Consider the following 16,814-nt stretch of genomic DNA (forward strand, 5'->3'; position numbering starts at 1 on the left):
AATTTGATAATAATAGTGCAATCATGGCAATAAAGTAGTTCAAGCTGCATAAGTCTAAACGGAAAAACATTTACAACAGAGCTCGGGGATTCGAGCATTAATTGTCCATTGCCCAATAAACTGTGGAACGTAGGCCTAAATAAGAGTCACTCCACGTGGCCCTCCGAGACCTCCTCCACCAGGTCAATGATGGGGTCCTCTCCAAGAGCCTTCACAACCTCGCGAGCCATAGTTTGAGCCACCTCCACAATGTGAGTTTCCTGTAGATGTTCTTTGAATAAGAGTTTGTACTTCTCTAGTTCTCATTATTATGAAACCAGGCCACGTAAACGACATCCTCAACAATTGTCTCAACTTCCCACTTGAGGGTATCCACCTCATGCTAAGAGGACCTATTCTTCTTCATGCCTTGGATGGCCTTCCTCTCACCGAGCTTGACTCTATCATTGGCTGGGAAATCTCCCGGACTCCTTGGGCAACCTCCGCCGTTGCCTTCTTAGCATCCTCCTTGGCCTTTCGGAGCTCTTCGACAGTCTCCATAGTAGCCTCCTCAAGCTCCTGAGAGTGTTTTTGCTCAGCTTCCAAGGTGGCCTGAAGGTTAGTGAGCTCTGCAGGAGGGACTAGGTTCTTTTCCTTGAGAACTGCTATCTTGTCATGGGCCCGCTGGAGTTTGTATGACTTCTCTATCATGATATCGCCAAAGCATTGACCAGTCAAGGCTAACTACATAAAAAGAAAAATTAGTTCAAGTATTATGGTGGGTAAGTAAAATATGATTCTAAGAAGTGGTGACATACCCAGACTATGGTATACCAGCATGAAGCAACGAGAGAGGCCTCATTGCTGTTACCTAGCTGGGAAAAGTTGCGAATGCTCAGCTTGCACATGGTGGAGCTAATCCTCCACGGAGCTCGGCTGGGAGACGAGTGACAACATCCCCTAGCTTGGTGCAGAAAAGAGTCTCCAGTTCAGCCCGATCTATTAGAGGCATGATAAGTCCCTCTCTCGAAGGATTTAGTTGGCGTAGGGCCTCCACAGTTTCATGAAGGAGTCTGTTACCCTTCGCAATCCTTGCATAAAAATGTTGGATCTTCACCTGGTATTGCTCCAGCAGGACCCCCTCATACCTCTCGAGGTGTACCAAGAGTCGGGAATGAGAAGCCAACTCCTCTTGGTCAGAGCATTGGACAACTTCATCACCCGTGGAGGAGGGAGAAACCTTAAAGACTGGGGGTAAGTCTATTGTGGGAGCATCCGCGAGAGGAAGGGAAACCCTCTGCCTCTTGGCTGGTGTAGGGGAGTAAAGATCCTACCGATAACGCGATAGTTCTCTAGCGGTCGAGGAGCTTGGGGGCGCTCCCAGCCTTAGGGCTAATCGGGCCATATCAGCTAGCCCTATATAATCTGGAAGAACGAAGAAATTATTAGCACAAATTCCAAAACGGAGACATAAAAAAATACTATAGGTTTCTTGGAAGCCCACCATAAGTTATGTCTTTGTGCAAGCATTGAAGGTGTCTAACTTTGTCTCCCATCTCACAACTCAAGTTAGTGCCATATTGACAAAACAAGTTGGAGATGAAGGATGTCACACGGTCTACGGGTATAAAGCTTCGAGGAGGTAATTGTCTCATCAGGCAGTGAAGATAGACGTCTATTAGATCTAAATAGTCCTAAAATTCTTCCCTAGTCCAATGCCGGTGCACAATATGGCAACAATGGAGAAGTGTACGAGGAGCCCAGAAATGCTCGTGACTTACCCTATCCCCTACGTGTGTGGCATGGTATAGGGTAAGGGGAGATTTACCTAGGCAAGATGAGAAACCTCTAACCCCTCCTGGAGCTCCTCCTCGAGCTCCTGATCTTCTTGGGTTTCTCGAGCTGTTTGTGAGGCTTGGATATTCTCCACCTGCTCCTCCTATAGTTGTTGATTCAACAATTCCAGGGCGCGCCCATCAATATAATTGATGTGCCCGAATGCTAGCTCCCAAGACATCCTGGATTGGCTGTACTTGGTCAGCTCCAGATTTTTGATTTTCTAACTCGCGCCAAGAAGTCCTGACTCGATGAGGTTTTCCTCTGTCTCCAAAAAGTTGACCTCCAGATCTTGCTCAGGAAGGGGTTTCATCTCCTGGAGATGGTTCTCAAATTTTTTGACATATGGAGTCCAGCGGAAGGGACCTATCTAAAGGAATGACTAAGTATAGAGTATGAAGTGATCAAGAAAACAAAGAAAAAAGAGAATGGTCGAGAAGATACTCACCAACCCTAAAGAAGTCGAGGATCAGGGTTGGGTTATTACGGGTTAGAAACTAGTTCGTGAGAAAAAGAAGGCATCCTTGTAGTCCGGAGAATGGTTCTTATTGTGGTGGGGAGCCTTGTAGTAGAGGGATGAGGCATCGTACTTTATCAAAGCGTAGTACCCCTCCCAACTAATCTACTTCCTCAGGGTGTTACAAAAGTTGTAGAAGAATAGGATCTCTACCAAAGATGGTGCGAGCGAGTTCCTCCTCCAATAAAGAATGTACATCACTGTAAGCACCTGATAGGCACTGGGGGAGAGTTGAAAAAGATCTATCCCTGTGAACATTAGGGAGTCCAAAAAATATTGATGAAGGGGCAGGGTGGCCCCAGCCATCAGGTGGGCTTGGCTCCAGGCACCAAGACCATTCATGCTGTGGTGCGCCCTCTCAAATTCCCGACAAAGTCGCACTAGACATTTATCCTCGATAGCATAATGCCTCAAGATGGCCACCAAGGCCTTGGGTTATCAGAGCAAGGTACGATACTCCTCTGCTTCAAACCTATTTTCCTCGTATAGCTTATTAGGATGTGGAACATGGGCTCGATTGACTTCTTCCACAGTCAACCCCCTTTGAACCTGTAGCACTGGCCTCTCCGCAACTGGTCCATCAACACGAACAACTAATTCTCTAACTGGTTCTCGGGCTTCTGCCCTCGTGCCATCTTGTTGTACGTAGTGTTCTCGAGCCATGTCAAGGATCTCCTAATCGATGTGATAAAACCCTTGTTTGTGTAGCAATCGTAGCTCCTCGGACATCTGAGATTAAAACCAAGCAGTTAGTATTTTGACCGAAGAAAAGGGGCGAAATAAGAGAAACCCTAAGACTACTGCTCAGGGAGAAGATGAGAGAATTTATAGCGTATTAGAGTGTCCTCGGGGCCAAGGAATTGCTGCCGAAGAACACCACCGAAGATTATGAACATCGTTGGAATCTAGGAATTTTCCAAATTCTGGTCGAATGCCTAGAGAGGCAAAAGTTGCATAAGGTGTGTAGTAGGCCATTTTGGCCACTTCTAACATCAAAATATGCCTAAAAAGACCTATAAAAGGTCGAAATAGCCCCTTCAGTGCCACAAAACGCCCATTCCTAAGCATGCACCTAAACTCCCAAATGAAATTTGACGCAAATGCAAAGCCAAACACAAAACCAGTAAATAATTACTTGAAATATAGTGCCGAGAGGTGCTGAGACGAGTCTGAACTTTGAAGAATCGTTTGCCATTCACCCAGAAGTAAGACGATTCTTGCCAACCTTCTAGAATTGCATAGAAAACCCAGAAATGGTTGAAGGTCTAGGAAGCTTAAGAAAGAAGATAGGGATTTTTGAGTTTGGAAATTTTGAATTTCGAATTGGTAAGGTGAGTACTGAGGCGGTTCTCGAGTTTTATAGTCATAAAACTTGGGAGGGGGGGGGGGGGGGGGGGGAAACAACCCCACTCCAATCGTTGGATTTCCTATGACGTAGGTACTCGAGAACGATCCAACAATTAGGTTTCAAAAGGCATGGATTGTGATCACTAGCATTGGAATAGGACGCCTCAGGTATGGGGTGAAGGGACGTCTAAAGTACAGAGTGGGCGTTTTGGGTCATGGAGCTAACCCCACATTAATTGCACATATGGATGGGCCCAACAATAAGGACTTAACACATGGCATGACTTTCCAAAGTGACGTCATGGGAAGCCAAAATGTCTCCCCCCTGAAGACCTTTTTGAATTACTCCTTAGTCTAAGTCTCCACTGTTTGAGGAGGAGTGAAGACTTGGGAAGCAAATGTTGTCAGTTTGTTCACCATCAGACATGTGGAAATTAGGAGTAATTAATGACAAGACAAGACATGAGGTTCTTAGAGTGTGAACACTTACAGGAATCCCAAATCGACCAAGTTGTGGATGTCTCCAAGGGAGGCCACGCTTCGAGGTATGCCTTCGAGGTGAGGATGTCTCATATGAGACCACGTCCCCAAAAGCTCTCTTCACTCACCCATCTCCCAAGTCTAGGATTCTGGTCCGCGGAGATGGAGTACCTACTAGGTGTCAGTCACTGCAGGTATGGGCCACTAGACGATAATCTGAAAAATTTTTGTGAGCCTCAATTAGTGGTGTTGAGTTCATACCCTCGACAATTGACATTTCCCATAACACCACTTGACATGGGCAAACTTGCGCCGCACCTTGACAGTCAGAGTCATTTTCCCCATAAAGTTTGTATGTAACTTTCTGCAATGGGCCCCATGTATCTGTCTAGGTCATAGTCTCTATTTAGTGCAACCATTTTTGTATTAATTCAACATTTATACCCCAGAATGACGGAATTTGTATTAATGATAGATGTTAACATTTATGACCCTAACTTCTATAATAGCGGTGGGGTATCTCCTTGTAAAGGGTTCGAAATTTTAGAGTTACGAACTCTGTAACTCAGTTCAACATATACGCTGCCTGAGAACCACTATTGAAGCTTGCTCGAATAAGCTTCAAGCTCACTAAATACCCGAGACTCATTGATTAGGGCTGTTTTATAGCTTGAACAACGTAAAATCCTTGTGTTCTTTAAACTCTTGGATTATGTTGATAGCGAAAAAGGCAATCAACAATATATATTTGTAATTAACCCATTACCCAATCTAAACATTGTAACTAGTTAGATGTTTGCTACCAATTACCACTTTAAAAACTATAATAATTTAGGACATATTAAATGAGAGATGCAAATATTGTGTTATATTTGGCACAAAAAGTCAATAAATTATTGTGAGGGTATTTAGCCCAAGTGCTAAATAAATTTTCTTTTTAGTTTATTAAATGGATTTTCTTTTTTTATGATTTATTGAAATAAATATGCCACATGGATTGCATTGTGTTGGCTTAGTTTGAAATCATTTTCAGGTGTAAAAATCAAAATTGCGTTGAGCTAAAAGAAATGATGAATAGATTGAAGATACAAAACAGAGGTGGAATCCGAAGCCTCGGAAATGAGGAGAGAGCCTCAGAAAACTAGGAAAAATCTTGCAAAGTGAGAATAAGTTGGTGCGCAGGGGCGGGAAAATGAGATTTTAAATGAGACACGTGAACAAATGAGGTTAAGGATTCTTTAAACTCTTATCTTTCCTATTCTCTATAAATAGTATGTTTATTAATGAATGAGGGACCTTTTTGCCTTGTCTTTACTACACTATTACATTGTTGAAATTGTGAGAAGAGAATCATACACTGACTTAAGCATATGAGGTTTTTCAAATAGGTATCCCCTTGGGTTATTCTTCTCATTTTAGATTGTCTAAGAACACATCCCACCATTGATTTAGTTAACTGGGTGTGTATAATGAAGGTATAATAAAAGTCAAGGAAGATGAAGATTGATTGTTCCGATATGAAGCTTATTGTTCGAGAGATTTTGCCAAGATCAATGATATGTTTGGCACAACTTTTACAACTGTGCTCCAATACATAATTAATAGTTGATGCAAATATGAATCTTTTCTTAATGCTCATTTAATATTTATTAAAAATATTAAAATTGAAAATTTTCTTTTTTATTTTATTATTATCTAAAGTTCTAATTATATAAAAGTTTTCATTTACATTTAATGCTATACTAAAAGTAATAATAAATTTCAAAAATAGCATAAAAATAAATGAAAAATCAATTATTCCTATCAAATTGGCACAATTTTTGGCACATTATTAGAGAATTTTTTTTTATAGGATGTGTCCTATTTTAATATTGCATTACCAATTTAGTATTTTATTGGCAATTCTCATATAATGACATATTTGTAACTTGATACCGTTCCAAACACGATAGCCAGTATCATTAATAAAAATTGTAATTAGTGTCATAACTTTTATCTTATGTCTCCTTGTTATAGCTTTGATCGTTTTTCTTTTATTTTTAATGCACAAAAATTATTTTGGCTAATATATTCTTGTGATCAATTACCACATAACTATAAAAGTTGTAATGAGTGTCACGATTTTTATCTTACGTGTCCGCTTGCTATAGCTTTGGCATGTTATAAACTTTTGACTAATAGTTTCTCTTTCTTTCATTCATCATTTTAAAAAATTCTAATCATATATATCAATTGTACTGTACGTAGAACATTTGAAATAATTATATCGAAATAAATAATTTATATGGTACCATTTAATTTGAAATTATACATATTTGATATTCTTAGCTTAAATTTTATGACCAAACTATCCTCAATTATTTGAGTTTCAAATTCAAAATTTAATTATTTTTGCATATAATTAAAAACAGTTTGGTCTAATTGATAAAAAAATTATTGTTAAATTTAAGTACAGGGTACCAAATATGTACAATTTCAAATTACACGTTACCAGATTAACATTATTAAAAGCATAAAGTACTCTTTTTATATTTGGATAAAACATAGGGTACCAATTATTTATATTCCCATATATATATATATATATATAACTAAGATGAGAGTGACACTTTATTATACTTGATAGTAGACTTTTCTTGTTTCTTTATTCCATTTGAAGAATATTGTTTACTTTAAACTAAAAGAATTGATGCAAATACTGAGGGTTAATTTGTTATAGTTGTGCTATGAGAAAAAACAGTTGTAGTTGTACTGTGAGGAAAAATTGATGAGTGTTTTATAAATTAAATATTTAGACATGTTGCGAGTTAAAAGATTGTATCTAAGTATTTAGTAAATTATATAGCTTATTTGCTAATCAATATAAAATGACCAAAATAAATATCATTATAGAAATAATTTATTAATATAAATTTACAATATATTTACCTTATTTGGAATATAGATCTAATTTATTAATTTTCTTTTGAAAATAATTATATATTAAAAAATAAGATTTTTTATTAAGATAATAAATTTATAAAATTAGATTAATCACCAGTATTGTATCCATCTTAATATTTTTTATTATCCTTTTGGAATTATGACATGTATGTTCGATCTTTTGATGTTTATAACGTATGATTTTTCTTCTTTGAATACCTCAAAAATATATTCATTTGCTGGCTTTACTTGTATTTTAAGTCAAATAGTTGGTTAATTTATTTGAACAACAATTCTACCCCATTCTCCATTCAATAAGACAAAAACTATGTTTTGTTTCTATCATGGTATAGCAATGCAACAACAAAGTAAGAAAATTGACAAAAATATTGCAATATTTTGTAAAAACAACTTACAGTTAGTCTGAAGGAGTATATGTAGTTGCTTGTGAGTTTCTCTTTTGCAGCTGGTGTGAATCTTGTAATTGTTTTTTATGAAATTGTCATGTTTGTGTATGTTCACTCTTGGAGTAGTCTAGTAAGCACTCCAAAAGTGTTGTTACCGGTACCTCTCTAGCAACCAAATTGTCTAAGTTAAGTGATTCAACAATATTTGAAGTCACTCTTGAGTACTTTTTTTTTTTAGTGGAATCTTGACTATTTATCATATCCAATTTTCTCCAATTATAGCCTAATATGTTTATCCAAGTTCTCTAGTTCCCTTATATAATATTTAAATATATTTTTTGTGTACGTTGTTGCTGCTCCAAAGAAAGGTTCCCAATATTTCTTTGCATGTTTCTTGTATGATGATTTCAGGTTGCTCAACAAATGGAACATGCAGTACCCATGAGCTATCTCTGGATATATTTGTTTGGTTGCTTTGATGATGTTTTCATGTCGATCTAATATTTGGCACTAATCCACTCTAACACTATAGGTTTCTCTTAATTTTGTAGTAAACCACTCCCATGATTTGTTATTCTCAGAATATGCTATGTAGAAGGAAAGTGGGAAGATTTTACCTCCAACATCTTGTGTACTAGTCGAAAGCAACGTTCCGCCATATGTAGCCTTCAAGAAAGTGTCATCAACAACTATGATTGGTTTGCATTTTTCCCAACCTCTCAACAAAGCATTCAATGCCATGAATAGAAAGAATAAAATTGTAAAGCCCTACTACCCTAAAGCATTACCATGTGATTAAAATGTGAAATTAACTCGCTAATCGAGGTTTTAGACCAAGAAGTGTGATTAAATTAAAGTAAGGACTCATATAATGAAACTTAAGCATAAAAGGTTTGGACATTCATTAGAGTCATATAGGAGTTACAATGGGATCCCAAAAATATTTTTTAAAACACATTTACAACTCAAAAGTCAGTATAAGATCGACCAAGGCGAAAAAATCAGAGATTTTCATAACATTCCTGAAAACTACCCTTGTCGTGGCGACTGGGTGGCAAAACATATGCATGTCACTCCATGCCCTCCAACTCATGTTTGGTTAGTATTTCCCTTGCCCTTACCTGCACCATAGAACACCCGTGCGCCAAGGCCTAGCAAGAAAACTCCACGACATAGCCTATAAAAACTTAATTCAACAAGTGCATAATTAAACAAACATAATAGACAATTCACAACAGCGACCTAAGCTGATTAGGGTGCATTACCAGGCACCAAGTTCACAATCCTAACCGAGCAAGTGAAGACAACACCCTAGATGGCCATGCCATGGCAGCCTACATTCAGCATGTTTATCGCCGATTCTGGCCCTTGCCGATCCCGACCTTTGCAATCCACCATAAACATATAAATGACATAACAATTACAAACATTCAAACATAACACTAAGTAGAGATAATCACTACAAGAAAAAACAATATTCATAACGCTTAAAAACTGCTAACCGGGAGTATTGATAACGCTTCTGAAAATGCTAACGTAGCCACTGTTATTAAAAGTCCTGTCTTTTCTATAACAGTATTCGAATGTTATGTTCGATGTTATCTTAAACTATTCAATAACACATTTTTAGTTCCTATAATATTCAAATAATAACATTTAGTTAGAGTATTTGATTATAAATTTGGAATTTAATCTTATACTTTATGCATAACACTTTTCCACTGTTACATTTCATTAATTTGATAGCATTTTTAGTTTGTTATATTATATAAATCATAACAATTTGTTATGCTTATAATATATTTCTAAATCATAACATATTAAAAGTCTAGTAATAAAATTTTGTTACTTTAGTGTGGATAATATATTTTAAATTTTATTTTGATAAGTATACTTATAAGGTTTTATTTTAATTAAAAGATTTTCATTATTGTATTTTGATAAAAAAAAATCAAAATCAATCATAAAATGTAATTCTCAATAGATTGATAAACCACAAGTATTACATTAAACAATAACTAATTCAAACCATGAATATGTCTACTTCATGAGATCTTAGTTCTAACTTAAATTTGAAAGCATAACATAATAAAGTTTCATAATCTTGAACATCTTTTACTTTCAAAATAAAAAACAGAAACATTACAAGATATACAAAAGTAAATCATGCATGAAACATGCTCCATCCTTCAATTCATCATCCAACCAAGTACTTGCTGCTGAAGCTGTTTGTTGCCATCTGAAGCTCTCTAAATTGAAATCTCCTCAGGTTTCCAAGGCAAACCTCCTCATGATGTTGCTCTGAAATTTTTTAAAGCCTACAACTGTTAATCTCTTCTTATTGTCAAACAATTTAACTCTGCAATGAAACATATATGAAAAGCAAAAAGCAATGAAACCCAACACTACTTAAGTAAGTAATGTTAGATTAAACAAAAATATGTATAGTATCAACCATAACAAAGCAGCTTTGCAAGATATGAAACATATATGAAATAGTCATGTTCATTATAAATATGCCTTAGTTTCTTGATCTTGTACTAGTTACCTGTTGGTGTCTATAGCCCTTGTTCTAACCCCAACTTTAAAGCCAACTTTAAAGCTAGATATAAGCCACAGAGAGGCCTTTAGTGCTGCTGCAAAGAATGTGAGACACCATTCAGGATTCCTTAATTATAATATACTTAATAAGCTAGCTATAACAAATAAAAACACTTAGTGACACTATAATAAATAAGAGTTCAAGCAAATGTTTTACAACTGTTAATGAGACAAGAAAACAACAACAGAACAAAAACCTGAACACCAGGATGTGTCTCATGCATGAACTCAAACAATTTGTTCACAACCGTTTTTAGGAACTTCTAGTGAGCTGTTAGAAACCTCGGGTACTGTCCAACAACATACCTGCAGAAAGAGAGGAGGATTATGTACAAGTTTCAAAAAGTACTGGTTGTATACCTCCAACCAAGTTTCTCATAGTTCTCAAATTTACTCAAACATTGACCTCCAGAACATGAATGTTTCTTATGCATTTGATGATGCAAACACATTATCAACAAACAGGTATAACATTTTAATAAATAAATAAATAATTTTAAAAAGAAAAAAACCTATTCAAACCCACATATTTTCCCAAATGAGAGGGGCATGTAATAGTGATCTCTAGGTTCTACATCATAACAGAAATATTATTAGACATAAATATAAATAAAAACTATAGCTAACACAAGCTTGTACTAACTTTGGTACAAATAGAAAACATGAAAAATATTTCAATACATTTACTACTTTATTTTCCATAAACCCATACCAGCTTTTCCGTGTCCTCGTGATCAAGATGTGACAAATATATCAAAGTCTCCCTCATGATCTGCAACAATAATAGACCATAGAAATTTGGTTAAGGAAAGTTGCCATAATAAATAAGAGTTCAAGCAATTTTATACCTTAATTCCCTTTATTACATCCTCAAGAGTAATAACCTGTATCAGAGACAAAAAAAATAAGTCTAGATTAATAAAAAAAATGTTTTGCAACTGTTAATGAGAACACAAAACAGTAGCACCACCAAATTGCATGATTTAACTTTTTAATTTCTGTATTAGTAATTTATTTCCCTTTTGTAGAATAAATAAAAGAGATCATGTTGGACTTCACATTAATCAATATCTGAAACCAAAGTTAAAAATAATCACCTCAATTAAAGTAAGTCCAAATGGCTCAATGAAGGCTGGATTTATGAAAACACCCTACCAAAACAGAGATACTCAAATCAGGTTGAAAAACATACCTCCTAGATAAAAGAAGTGATAGATTTCAGGGACACACACACACATATGATATGTACCTTTGTTTTTGCTGCTAAATGATAAATTTCAGGGACATCAGATTGCTTATGACATTTAGGATATGCAACTTGACCATATAGATCATATTTGTCAATCACTTATAAGAATATCAGATTGATATACAGTGTCAATCACTCATATTTGTCAATCACGTTTAGGATATACAGTGTCGAGTTGATTTTTCAATATAAGAATATCACCTAAAATGGTAATGGCTAAAGAGCTACAAGTGAAAAGCTTCATCAAACATGTTTAATAAAAATAACTAATTGAATTAGGAAGCTAACTAGTACACCCAAAAAATCATCAATGTTATGTATCCAGCATTCCTAGAAAAGGACTCAGCAAGAGACTTCCATGACCCATCCAAAGTTAGCATCCTTGCTATAGATATGCCAACCTAAATCATTTACTATAAATAAGAATTCAGGCATACTATGGAGCCATGAAACACACAAATTTTACTAAAAGGAGCAAGAAAATTTCTTGAGCTTGTGAAACAGAAGTACCAGAACAGAAGACAGACCCAGATATTTAAAGCTTCTTCACTGATGAAAAGACCACAAGTAGCAGCCATAATCAGCCAAAAGTAAATCCACCTATAATGATATTAAAGTGAGATTAACCCCATATTTCAAAAGTGCAAGACTTAGTGATCAGAACAAATGGCATAGGATCCTTCCTCTCTATGAGGGAAAACAAAATCAGAAGACAAAAGAGAGAGAGAGAGATTTAGAAGAGATACGTACCATCGAGCCTACACCTCCCCATTCCAAGCCCTGCCACCATCAAACCTCACAGCCACTGGTGCACCTGCAAAACATAAAGAAATAAGCATAGCTAAGTGTCTAAGTCATTTATAATTTATATTATGCACCCAAAAGCAAGCAATTTCTTCCACATCAATAAATTTATTGTCAAAAGCATTCTATAAATGAATAATAAATGATAGTATTCTCATAAGATTACATTATAATCAGAAAGATGCTATTTTAGAAGATCATGAAAATCAATGGCTAGTTAATTACTTCTGATTTCAATTAAAATTGCATTCAAGCCACTCTTTGAGACACCTTCTTTTTCCAAGTATTCTACATATGAATCCAGAATATCTGTGTAAAATGAACCTCTCAGTGGCCTCAGTGCTTTTTCAGAAAGCGAAATTTATGAAGGCATAAATTGTGTGCCTATATATCCTAGACTAATTTATACACTATAAAACACGTGCATATCTTTTTTTTAACTTTGATTTATGTACAAGAATATCTCAACACAGTAGAAACAGAGGATTGACTTACAACCAACAGCCTATTGCCCAAGCTTTGCCATATCCCAAATCTGCACAATGTGTACCAAATTTAGTAGAAAACACAAACAATTGACATGTCACATGCAACGAAAATGTAATCAAGAACAAACCTTCAGCGATGAATCTAAAAATCCAGCAGCAATCAATGACCCGTCAGAGGATATAGTTTAACAGTTTAAACTAGAAAAAGAAAAACCGGAAGATAAGAAATTGAGAAATTTTTTTTTACTAAAACAGAAAGATAATGTTGAATCGAAAAAAAATCGAAGACAATACCCATTATGTGCATTGATAAATGTATAAAAACTATAGGATGGCAGAGAAACACTGCTCAGCTGTACACGGTTTCTCAAGTCATCAAGTATAGACTGCTCAACCTCGACTAAACTGAAGCAACAAAATAAAAGATTAATCAAATAACCTATATCAAAAGTTAACATTACAAAAACAGTGGTACATTTCCCTTTTTTTGCTAGAATAAACATCATAGGTATGCAAACACTAAGACTAAATCCCTCTGAAAGACATTGATTGGCAGAGAGAATTAAAATTGGAAACAACATATTCCATCATAAAAAGATCTATTTAAACTATCGAGAATAGTCACATTCACACAAAACCAATATACATAAACTATGTTCCTCAAGCTATACAAAAGCTAAAAATATGTGTCCTCATATCTTATAGGTTGAAAAAATTACACTCAAACATCAGAATCCTGTCGTACCAAAAAATAATTTTAGTGTCCACATCATTATGTCAACATCACACATTTAATTTATCTCAGTTTCTCCAAACATTTACTCATCAAATTAATTTGAAGCCCTGCATGGATTCTATGCTACATTACCCCCAATTAAATATGTGGAATTTCTAATAATAGGCACATCCTAGGTCAAAAATACATAGATAGAAAGATGTATAAATTACATATGAGAAAGAGGGAGAAAGCGAGAGAATACATTGTAGGTAAAGGAAGCTCTGGTTTGACTCTTGGTGCCATAGTTACAATGTTTGTCTCAGGACGAGTGGCTTTCCCTGTTGCTCCCGTTGCCTTGTCTTTTTTCAGCTTTTTAACTGATGAGCCCTGCTTTCCTCCTTCTGGTGATCTTTTCTGAACACACGAGTTAATATTAAGCATCACAAGAGTGGATGCCAGATAAATATCCTATAACTAGATAGTCACAAACACAGTCTAAACAGAGGATACACAGATATGGATAGTAAAAGAAATAACCAAACATTTTTGTACCTTATTTTCCTCCCACTCCGACTCTTTAGTTTCTCCTTCTGCCTTTTTAGAATCAGAAAGCAAACCCCCAGTCTTTTCCAAGAGTTCTTCCAAAGAGTCTTCCAGCAACTATAAAAATATGGCAACTACTTAAATGTCCTATTACTAACAAACATATATGGGAAACTGTCGTATAGAAAGAAAAAAAAAACCTCTTTTAGGCTACTAAATAACTCTTTGTAGGTTGACCAAGTTTTAAATAATTAATTTAGAAAAGAAGAATGATGCTTATCATTCCTAAATAATTTTGAATGAAAATGAAAAAGGGAAAAACATGTGATAAATACTGAGATCAGAATACAAATGAAAAAGGAATGAATAAAAGACATTTAGATTCCATTTTAACTTCAACATACCAACATGAATCAATGGATCATAAGTGTAATAATCAGAGCACAAAGAGGGGGTAACAGAAAAAAGCAAACCCGATTGAAACAAGATAACTTTGTTGACTCACCCCCCAATGTATTTCCTTCTGATTAATCTGACTGACTGCATCCTGGCTGCTTCCAGTCAATGTAACAGCCTCCGCATCATCAGAAATTGAGTTGGGCTGTCCAGGAGAAACTGCAAACCAGTACACATGCATACATTACACATCGTATAAAAATAAAGGAAGCATTTTTACATAGCGGTGAAAGAAGAAACGTGCACCTTGAAAGTTGATATGCTCATTTGATAATACCAAGTACAGTGGTAGATTGAGACTTAAGTAGAAATTGCAGAAGAAGCTCATAAGAATACTGAGAAGACAACAAGTCATGAGTTGAAACAGTAAAATAGAATAACAAGGCCAAACAACACAAATACACACACATATATATACATATACATTGATGATCTGATATGAAATTGAAATCTAAAACCAGTTTTGATACACAAATCTTAAACAAAAGATAAAACAAATTCATAAATATGATACATGCAAATCAAAACATATAATAAAATCAATCATAGAACAAACTCGTGGCTATGAAATATAATCGTAAATCTAAAGCAAAAAAATAAAACTCGTAGAAAAATCTTACTGAAACCTATAAGATTATTAAACACACAGTAATTAAAATACCCCATACTAAGCCTTCGACTACCATGAACCAACAAACAGCAACAAAAATAAGTTGAGAGGAAACATACCAGATCTTGCCTTCGTCGTGTGCTGAGGAGAAGAAGACCAACGCAGCGTCGAACCCGTGACCTCACCTTTGCCTCTGCCTCCGCCAAGCACCGTCACCTATTCTTCCAAGAGAGAGTGAAGTGGGGATGGTTTCGAAGCAGGAGGGCATGAGTAAAAAAGAGAGGCCCCGAGGTAGCAAACAGAGAGAGAGAACCAAAGAAAAGAGGTTGAGGGGAATCAGGAAACGAAGAAAAAGAAGAATAATGGATTGGAGTGAGAGGAGGAGAGGGTGGCGGCTTAGGGCTCTCAGATTAGAGAGAATGAGAGTGTTGAGTAAAATAAAAAAAAATGAAAAGTAAAGGCATTACTAATTCACATGGCGCCAAAAGTTCCCTCCGTATATTTTAGAGGTAAATCATCAATAGCACTTTAAAAAATATGTAATATCTTACCGTAATATTTACTCAAAATTCTTGTAGTGAATCGGGCCATCCCTACTCTACGCGCACAAACAGTGTTCTTACCTTGAGTTTCGCAAGCCCTGCGTAAGCGGCCTAGATACGATCCCTCTCAACCGCTCGGATTAGCCATATATCAAAATAATATGGAACCTCCATCAATCTCAAATAAATAAAGACGTCTGAACCTAGTTTTAGTCCCTAGGGTCTTGAATTCTACTAAACGATGTAGTAGGATCCTTCCCGAGCCCCCTAAGTTAACTTCCCAAGCCTAAAAAACTCTAATTGGCCTATATTTTCTATATAAGTCGCGATCTTCCTCACAGGGGCCGCGACCCTCAGAAGGTCAGATAGCGAACTTAGAATTTTCTCTGGACATGCACCTCAATGCTAAGGCGATTCAAGAGCAGCACCATCGCGCAACCCTGCAAAACCAGTTTTTCCCAGCATTTTCAAATTTCAAAACTTCCCAAAAATCATTCCAAACATGTTCTAAGGCCAGAATTAAGTCCCAAAACATCTTCACTACACATAGAGTAGTACATATACCCAAAAACTTAAGCAAAAACTTCATCATAACTTAAACTTAATCACTCGAGTCGAAAACCCAAAATACTCCAAAACTAGACCCAAAACTTAATCAAATCAAGGTTAGAGCTTACCCGAGCTATAAATTATGACCTTGAATTGCTCCCTGCTCCAATACCAGCGTCAACCCACAAATTCCCAATCTCCATCCTTTCTAAAGATCAAAACCCACCAAGGCTCCAAGAAGAGAAGAGAGAAACGAGTGAGAGAGAATGAGGAGCTGAGTTCCTTTTGCTTTGGTTCTTTCTACATAGTCGTAATGGTTGAGTCTATCCCTTTCCAAAAGACTATAATGACCTTTATCCTTTCCTTAGCCCTTTAGTGCCTCAAAGGGAAAATCCAATCAAGTTGTCCTATAAATGTCCAATTAACCCCGTCATACCCAAATATCCACTAAATAACCACCTGTTACCTTGTAAATCCCGAACACACGCTAAGTTCCCAAAATACCCCTAGGCTCACCCCAAGCCGGGTATTTGACCTCGTTGTGACTATTCCGCTAATTCGCTCACTAGGCTAGCCTCGAACAACACATCTCAAATATATATCCACAATATTGGGTTCTTACTTATATCGCATACATAATACATATATATATACCCTCAATGGGTCAAAAATTACAAATATGCCCTTATTAACATGAATAGTCCCACATTCATATTTAATACACCTGAACATGCATATCTAGTCATATTTTAGTATAACTCAAGCA

The 16,814-nt window shown here is 36.0% G+C and overlaps 1 protein-coding gene and 1 long non-coding RNA gene across 7 annotated transcripts; both read right to left on the bottom strand.

The window, feature by feature from the left end:
• Positions 1-9,447: 9,447 nt before the first annotated feature.
• Positions 9,448-12,814, bottom strand: LOC133798452 (uncharacterized). Of its 6 annotated transcripts, XR_009875881.1 has the most exons (11): positions 12,759-12,814; positions 12,638-12,677; positions 12,089-12,152; positions 11,849-11,938; positions 11,339-11,739; positions 11,187-11,240; positions 10,938-10,973; positions 10,802-10,861; positions 10,287-10,395; positions 10,037-10,124; positions 9,448-9,789 (listed from the first exon to the last, which is right to left on the bottom strand). It is a non-coding gene; the product is annotated as an uncharacterized LOC133798452 (long non-coding RNA). The 6 variants fall into 6 exon arrangements; XR_009875884.1 differs by lacking the exon at positions 11,339-11,739 and having other exon boundaries at positions 11,866-11,938; XR_009875882.1 differs by having other exon boundaries at positions 11,187-11,739; positions 11,866-11,938.
• Positions 12,815-13,610: 796 nt separating this feature from the next.
• LOC133798451 (transcription initiation factor TFIID subunit 5-like) lies at positions 13,611-15,401 on the bottom strand. The gene is made up of 5 exons (XM_062236732.1): positions 15,077-15,401; positions 14,594-14,682; positions 14,397-14,506; positions 13,901-14,008; positions 13,611-13,757 (listed from the first exon to the last, which is right to left on the bottom strand). Exons 2-5 carry the CDS (start codon positions 14,673-14,675, stop codon positions 13,722-13,724), a joined length of 336 nt encoding a protein of 111 aa, XP_062092716.1. The 5' UTR covers positions 14,676-14,682; positions 15,077-15,401; the 3' UTR covers positions 13,611-13,721.
• Positions 15,402-16,814: the final 1,413 nt, after the last annotated feature.

This window comes from Humulus lupulus, chromosome 8, assembly GCF_963169125.1.
Source record: "Humulus lupulus chromosome 8, drHumLupu1.1, whole genome shotgun sequence".
Taxonomy (NCBI): domain Eukaryota; kingdom Viridiplantae; phylum Streptophyta; class Magnoliopsida; order Rosales; family Cannabaceae; genus Humulus; species Humulus lupulus.